This window comes from Fringilla coelebs (genome assembly GCF_963513975.1).
Source record: "Fringilla coelebs genome assembly, chromosome: 30".
In the NCBI taxonomy this organism is placed as follows: Eukaryota; Metazoa; Chordata; class Aves; order Passeriformes; family Fringillidae; genus Fringilla; species Fringilla coelebs.
The window spans coordinates 523,513-531,721 of NC_140056.1; the positions used below are offsets into that span (position 1 = coordinate 523,513).

Genomic DNA, 8,209 nt, shown 5'->3' on the forward strand with positions numbered 1-8,209 from the left:
TCACTTCAGCATAGGAGAGGCAAAGAAGTTACCCTGATGCCCAAACTGGGTTGTTGACTTGCTTTTGCTCCCAAATCTAATTCAAGAGAAACACAAGAGTATCAGTCTGGAATTCTGGTCACAGAGGTTCAACACTGTCCCTTTTCCAGGGAGCATTCACCCAAATCTCACCCACCTCCCAGACAATGTTCCTCCCCCTACCATGAGAGGATGTTTGTTACCCAAACCTGCTGCTCCCACAGCACAGATTAAGGGAGGGCTCACTGAGAGGTAAGTGCCCCCAAATGTCTCAGTTCTCCTAGAGCCCCCAAAATCCCCTGCAGTCATCCCAAACATGGCATGACAGCATCCCCTGGCACTCACTTGGGGGTGGTCTTGCTGAAGGTGGAGCGGACCCTCTGGGACAGGGAGCTGGACGAGGGAGTCTTGGAGAGCTGGTGCTCTGGGGTGGTGAGAGGGCCCAGGATGCTCACTGCCAAAAGAGAGCAGCACAGTGTGGGGACAGCTGAAGATTTCTTTGCCATGCAGGGAACATCAGGCATTCCCTGGCATCTGTGAAAAGCACTAGACAAATCTGGCATTTCCTGGCACACTTTGCTTTTCCCTCTGCCTCATGAAGTGAGAAGCTGCTGGCTCTGAGAGCCTCCCAGGCTGTGTGGATTGAGGGTGGTTGTTTTTAGTAACAGAGCAGAAGGCAGGATTACCTTGGACCTCAGGGGTCCGTGGAGTGGAATAGGCGTTGGTGTTCTCAATCACGTGTGCTGGGTCAATGTTCTCCTGCTCCACCATCATCAGCTGGCTCCAGTAGTCCATGGGCAGCAGCAGGAGTCGCTCCACCACCTACAGAGACACCAGTGAGTCACTGACCACAGAATCATGGAATGGCTTGGGGTGGAAGACATACAATCCCCACGTCTGTCCTACCTTGGGCTGGCGCTTCGTGTCCTGCAGCAGGGTCACGGGGTCAGGATCTGGTACCGCGTGGGCAACGATGGTGGGGCCAAAGACTTTGGCCAAATTGGAGATGTCCATTTTAGTGTCTGGGCTCTGAGCCACCCTGCATTAAAAGAAACATGGAAAGAATGTAGCTTCCCCCCTTCATTTGTGATACAAATCCCCTGTCCCACACACACTTGGCCTCTGAATGAGCAGGTTTGTTCCAGAATGAAGAGTTCATGCTCACAAGCAGTAACCAGACCCAATTAGAAAAAGTACCAAAAAGCACCAGTGGACTAATCTTCCCCTTCCAAGTCACAGAATGGCTTGGCTTGGGAGAGATCTTCGAGATCACCTCGTTCCAACACCCCTGTCCATCAGGAGGTACCTCTGCAGGTGGACCATGAGGAAAGCCAAGGTGTCCCTGTTGGCCTGAGGAAGTTCTCCAACTGCTTGGTACATAGCAGCAATGCTGTTATCCTCATCTGGGATTTCTAGCAGGAAAAAAGAATATTTAGACCTAAGAAAGTGCTCCCAGGAGCTGCAGTATTCCCCTCACACTCACAGCTACCCTGAGAAATAAAGAAGCCAGAAACATCTCAAGGTTTGCTAATAATCTTGTATCCTGCCCAACTAGAACTCAGGCACAAGGGCTCCAGCTGGAGATGTCACACAGCCATTCCTCACCTGCAGCTTCCATGAAAGTCTTGTTTAACCGGAAAGTGAGCAGGGGCTCTTTCAGGCTGCGCAGGAAGTCCTTGAGAAGGCCACAGATGGCGTGGATATCGTCCACCTTACTGAGCAAAGGAATGTTCTTTGCTCTGAGAAACTTCTCCTTCAGCTCCCTCACAGTCTTGTCACAGCCAGAGATGCGGTAAATGCCCGTCTGTTGGCGCAAAGCTTGGCTCAGAGGAGGAGGTCAACTGGCTTTCTTCCATCCCCACCTTCTCCCCACACCTGAGTCACCCACTAAGCAGCACAATGCACGCCATAAATAAGGGATATTTGGGTTAACAATTTGCTTCCCTAACACCACAACCCATTTCGTTGGCACTGTTTCACAACTCATTTTCTTCTTACCTCATGCAGCCCTCGTTGCTCAATCTCATTAACACAGTGCACGATGATGGAAGGGATCATTGGAGGAGTAGAAGGGACAAAATCCATCAAGGTGCCCTAAAAGGCAGAAGGGAAAGTAAAAAAAAAAGATGGATTCAGTCACCAAGACATGGAAAATACTCTCTCAGGAATTCACAGCAAGATTTGTTGCTCTTCTCAGGACTGATGAAGAAACATCACATCCATCAGCACAATGCTGCATCGCCTGCCCAGAGCTGCCACCTTCCCCACTCAACGCCCTCCTACCATCACACCCCTACACCCCCTCTCTGCTTGTGCAATGATGCATTAGCGAGCTCATTTGCATGTCATTATGCAGATCTGAGCAACAGGAGCTTTGCTGGGGAAGGCAGCCCTGGAGCTGAGCAAGTCCCAGGGCAGGGTGGCCCCCATGGCGCCAGCCCCAAGCCTGAGGCAGGGTGGCCCCTCTGGTGGTGCCAGCCCCAGGCCCGAGGCAGGGTGGCCCCTCTGGTGGTGCCAGCCCCAGGCCCGAGGCAGGGTGGCCCCTCTGGTGGTGCCAGCCCCAGGCCCGAGGCAGGGTGGCCCCTCTGGTGGTGCCAGCCCCAGGCCCGAGGCAGGGTGGCCCCTCTGGTGGTGCCAGCCCCAGGCCCTGACCCACCTCCCCGATGCGCACTGGCGTGCCCGTCAGCGTGGGGATGCAGGGCAGGGGGCAGCGCTCCCGGCACTCGGGGTGAGCCACCACCCGGCAGTCTCTGCACTTCAGGGAGATCTTCCCAAACTTGACTCTCTTGCCACACGGGACACATGATTCTGGCTTGATAACCTGGTGATCCAGAGCACACAGATGGGAGAGATTAGTGCAGTGTAGTAACTCAGCAGGAATTCAACTGGGTAACAGGTCTCTGGTACAGGTCATACTGACCTGAGACTAATCACAGAATCATGGAATAGCCTGAATTGGAAGGGAGCCACAGAGATCATCAGTGCAGCTCTGGGCCTTGCACAGACACCCCAACAACCCCACCCTATGCATCCCTGGGAGCATTGCCCAAACCCTCCTGGAGCTCTGGCAGCCCTGGGGCCATGCCCATTCCTGGGGGAGCCTGTTCAGTGCATGACCCCCCTCTAGGAGAAGAGCCTTTTTCCAACATCCAGCCTAAACCTCCCTTGGCAGCCTCTTATCACACACATTCCAAGATGGAAGGAGATGCTTTTCCACCTCCTCCTGCCTGAAGACCCACCGTCTTTGAAACAAAGTCATGCAGCCTCACTCCCCCGTTGTGCTGGGGGGTGCTGGAGCCATCGCTGTCCTGCTTGGACTCCAGCTGCTTACTGCCTATGCTGGACTCGCTGTTCCAGGGCTGCAAAGGACCTGGAAGACACAAGAGGAAGAGGCTGGAATCACACTTTGCCCCCAAAAGCATGGGCTTCATAAATTAGAAGCAGGTCGCAGGTCCTGGAAGGAATAAGGAACATTTCAGGTGCAGCTGTGTCAGGACAGGATGGGGATGTTACACCTACCACTCTTCCTGCGGCTCCTCCGAGGGTAAGGCACAGTCTGGATGGTAGAAATGGCTTCAATTGGGCCACCATCGTTGGGGACCATCACAGTGGTCTTTGCTACTATGGATTCATTAGCCTGGAATGACAGATACACCAGTGGCAGCAGTGCTGACAGAACACAGGAGTTCCAGCAGCCCTGGGAACAGGCAGGAACTGTGGCCAGGTGTACACAAACCCAGCTGTGACCACCATACCTGGTCTGCTGTGTTGCTAATGGACCTGGATTTCTTCTGAGGAGCTGGGGGGCCTTCAGCAAACTGCCTGGAAGAGCGCTGAAAAGAGAGCACATCCTTGTCTCAAAGCAGGAATGCTGCTCACTTGGCATTACACTGGCCCAGGATGGCCAGTGAACACTTCATGCATCTGTGGTGTGTGCAGACAAGTCCTTCAGGGGAACCTCTGTTTCATGGCAACCTTGGAGGTCCCAGGAAGAATTAGAGAACCTCTTTAAAATTTTCCTAGCCAGCTTTATAATTTAGATCAGAAAAAAAAAAAAGAAACCCGACCTAAGAAAGGAGGGCAAGAAAGCCCCAACAAACCCACAAACTACACACACAAAAAACAACAACTAAGCAAGTCCCAGACTCTTCCCAGCTCCACTAGGTGATGGTTTCAGGCTCTTTCCCACCTGTATGTTCGGCAGATTAAAGTAGAACAAGCACAAGCTCCTTTACAGAATAGAAAAATGTTAACTTCCTACATCATTTTCCCCTAATCTGGGAGTTGTTAATAATCTCCAAGTGTTTTCTTGCAAACCCCAGACAGAAAAAATCCAGGATACACAGAACTCCACTCGTGTTCAGTACAAAAACAATGATATCAGACCTAGACTTTAATCTAAACCAGCACAGCAGCAGCGCAGCCATTCATTCGAGGTCTGACTGTGTTTAGTGGCTCAGAGGTCACTACAGGTGGCTGTGAGGTGACAGATGGTGGCATTGTGGCAGCCAGGGGGAACAAAGCAAACTATGTGACAGGAACAATTGAACAATACCCGCTTCTCTCTTCTCTTCAGCCTGACAGCTTTCACCACCGAGGAATCCCAGTCCTGGGGAAAGACACAGCTCTGGTTAATGGTAAATAGCACACAGCCCTTAGCCAGGGCTTTCATCAAATTTTAGCCAACAGCACACTCGGGAAATGCAAATCAGCTCAGCCAGGTTAATATCCCAGCAATCCAAACACAAAGGGTCTCTGGAGATCAACCCCCTCCCCTCAGGCTTTACAGGGGAGGAGAACTTCAGAAATGGAGTTACATTACCAGTGAGTCATCGCTCTTGTCAAAGCTGATGTCTGACAGAATTGAGCCAGATTCGTCTATTGTAGACAGCCTAAGAAACAAAAATTAGAAGAATCTTGTATCAGTTTGGCTTTCAGTCAGTCACGGTTCCAGAACAATCCCACTGACTCAGAAGAGCCGTATTTTAAAGAGGAACAAAAAGGGGAGCTGTTGACATGGGTGAGGAATGTGTCACAGGGGCCGACAGCTGGATTGATGCCTGACGCTTCAGATAAAATGCTGCTTCCCTACCTTTTGTTGCCTGCACTTCCCACAGAAGCCTGTGGCCTGTTCAGGAAGGCGAGGACAGACTTCTGCTCCTCGCTGAGCTGGATGCTGCCGGAGGCATCGCACATGAGCAGCTCCCGAATCAGCTGGATTTGCCGCTCCTGCCAGCACAGATAACATCAGCAGCTGGATACACTGTGTTTAATTACTGTAAGACCCGACCCAGTGCTTGAGATACCAGAGATAAGCTCTCCGAACTTGTGTCAGTGGATTGCTAATGGCTGCAGGCAGGTAATGGCAGTTCAGACAGGTAATGGCAGCTCAGCTCTATCAGCAGCCAGTCTCCTTTCCCAGATCAAAGCAGAAGGCTGCTCCGAGGAGCCGAGCCAATTCCTTGCTTTTTATTTTTCCTTTCCTCCCCATGAGTGCCAGTCCTTCTTTGCCACTGATCAATGCAGTTTAATCGCCTTGTCTCCACACTGCTGGGTAACACAGGAATTACTCACCAGCTTCTCACAGTCCATTTCAGCTTTTTGCCTCCGTTTGATCTCCACATCCACCTGATTGCGGGCGTGTTTCAGCTTCACGTCCAGGGCACTGCGCTCAGCTTCCGTCTTCATCAGGAGATCTTTGTACCTGCCGAGCTCCTGCTCTGTTTTCTGCCATTTCCTCCGGTTCTCCTCAAAGTTCTTGGCTAACTGAATAAACTCTGGGGACAGAACACATGAAGCCTCAGCTGGGCAAGCAGAGGAGCAGCTGACAGCAGGTATCTGCTCACACTGAATCCCAGGATTCTGGAGGTTGGAAAAGACCCCATTCCTACCTTGTCACCCAGCCCACAGCACTGAGTGCCACCTCCAGTCATTCCCTGGACACCTCCAGAGATGGGCACTCCAAACCCCCCTGGGCAGACCCCTCCAATCCCTGACTACTCTTTCCAGGAAGAAATTCTTCCTCCTGATGCCCAACCAGCTCCCAGCCGAGGCATGGAGACCCCAGCCTTTGGGCCAACCCAGCCACACAAGAGATGCCCATGAGCTCTTCCATTTCTCAGACCAAGCCCTTCCTGTCAGCACCGGCCAGAAGAGCTGGAACACGAGACAAAGCCCGTCTGCTACAAGCAGAACATGGCCCTGCACATAAATTCAGCTGGGACATGATGTTTCTCCACAAAGGAAAAACCCAGATCAGACTGGTTTTAGCATCTTCAGCAGATTTTTCTGGAATAAAACTCACGGCATTCATTTCCTTCGCTCAGGAGCTCAGCCTGGCGTGTGAGCTGCTCGAACAGACCCCGCAGGTTCACCATGGCAATCTCCATCCTCCTGCCAAAAAGCCACAGCTAAACAAGCAGCCCAGCCCTTCCCTCCCCCCTCCGAGCAGAAACCAGCCCAAAGGAAAGAGAACCAGCCTCAGGGTTACTGGCTGTAATGCTTTCAAGCGGGTTTGAGAAGCTGCACCAACAAAACTCATGTTTTATGGAGATACATGCATCTACTTTTTCTCATTGGGAATGAAAATCCACAGCCCTGCACAATTTATGGATAACAGAGTCTTGGAGAGAGGCAGATCTGCCCACCTTAGTGCTTCCACTATCCCTCAGCATGGCACAGAACCCAAGGCAAGAAGAGGGATCCCAAGTCCTTCCCTTCTGAAAGGATACAGAACACAGCCCGTGCCCTGTCTACAAATAACTTGGTACTATCTAGGCCACTAAAAACCTGCAAGTTTTCAGCACTTTGCAAGATAAAAATAGGAGCAACATTCTGGAGAATTTTAATACAGTTTTAAATTTAGCTGCATTTTAACTTACAGCTCCTCCTGCAAATAGCTGTTAAAATTCAAGCAGTCAGCACATTTCTCTCAAACAGCAGCAACAACGGCATAAACAGAGGCAGTGAAGGGGAAAGTCTCCAGCTCAGCAAGACAGAAATGACTTCACGAGAGCGAGAGGTGGTTGGGGCAGGCAGGGCAGCCGGGGCTGGGGCATGAGCTGGCTTGGGAGAGGTGCCAGCAGGGAACAACCCGCCAATACAGAAGGCTTTGAGGTACCTGTTCCACAGGTGCAGACCTCACAGGCACACCGATACCTCGATACTTTCTCTATTAATTGCATTGCGAGGTGTGGAAGAGCTCTGCCCGTGCGAGCTCACAGCACGGGGCACGCCCAGCTCGGTGCCTCAGTTACCAGCGCCAGCACCTCCATCCCCGCGCCCACCGCGACCCCCGAGGCCGGGAGGCCGCAGGGACCAGCCCGGCCCGTGGAGCGCACTCAGAGCCGGGCGACCGGCGCTCCGACACCACCGGGGTGGAATGGGCCTGGGCGGGTCCGGGGTCCGTTCCCCTCAGCCCTCAAGGCTCCCCGCACTCCCCCGAGCCCCCGGTTCCTCCCGGCCCGGCCCCGCACTCCCCCGAGCCCCCCGGGCTCCCCTCAGGCTCCCTCACCTGGGCCGCGGCTCCGGCCCCAGCGGCGCGCGCAGCCCCAACGGCCCCGCGCTCCGGTTTGAATCCGCGCCGCCAGCCAATCCCCGAGCGCCCCGCCTCCCCGCTTCCGGCCTCTCATTGGCTGCGCTCAGCGCGCTCCTGAAGCCAGCCCGGCGCCATGTCTGCTGAGGGCGTGGCTTGCCTGCTCGGCGGGACCGGGCGTGGGCGCGGCCGCGCGCGCGCCGAAGCCGCCCGGGCGCCATCTTTGCTGCTGGCCGCTGGAGCCACGCGTTGCGTAGCAACGGGGACGCCGGGAGGGCCCGGGACGCTCCGGCCGGGGCCTGCTCCTTGTCCGCCGCTCCAGAGGGGCTGTGCTGGGCAGGAAGAGCCCTTCTCAGGCCAAACCTGGTTGTTACGGTCAGCAAAGCCATTGGCACAGGGCTTGTGTGGCCCCGAGCCCCCCGCGCTGGTTCTGCAGAGGGTCGGTGCAAGGGGCTGGGTGCAGTCGGGGAGAGGTGAAATTCACTGCGAGGCTGTTTATGGAGTGTTGTCACTCGAGAAATACGATGCCTTGCCTGCTTTTCCTCTTCAAACGTTGATTTGAGTAACAGCCGGCAACTTGTGCCAAAGGCAAAACCCATTTCAAGCCACATACGAGTCTTCCCTGTGCAGGCGTTTAATATGCAAACGGATAAAACC

At 53.8% G+C, this 8,209-nt stretch overlaps 1 protein-coding gene across 1 annotated transcript; it reads right to left on the bottom strand.

Moving 5' to 3' along the window:
• On the bottom strand, nucleotides 1-7,572 carry RACGAP1 (Rac GTPase activating protein 1; the record flags this gene model as incomplete). The annotated part of the gene is made up of 17 exons (XM_084223508.1): nucleotides 7,532-7,572; nucleotides 6,323-6,411; nucleotides 5,593-5,795; nucleotides 5,111-5,247; nucleotides 4,841-4,910; nucleotides 4,574-4,627; nucleotides 3,774-3,851; nucleotides 3,538-3,655; nucleotides 3,258-3,388; nucleotides 2,675-2,839; nucleotides 2,017-2,112; nucleotides 1,624-1,822; nucleotides 1,325-1,430; nucleotides 925-1,057; nucleotides 705-840; nucleotides 364-472; nucleotides 1-76 (listed from the first exon to the last, which is right to left on the bottom strand). Exons 2-17 carry the CDS (start codon nucleotides 6,405-6,407, stop codon nucleotides 1-3), a joined length of 1,896 nt encoding a protein of 631 aa, XP_084079634.1. The 5' UTR covers nucleotides 6,408-6,411; nucleotides 7,532-7,572.
• Nucleotides 7,573-8,209: the final 637 nt, after the last annotated feature.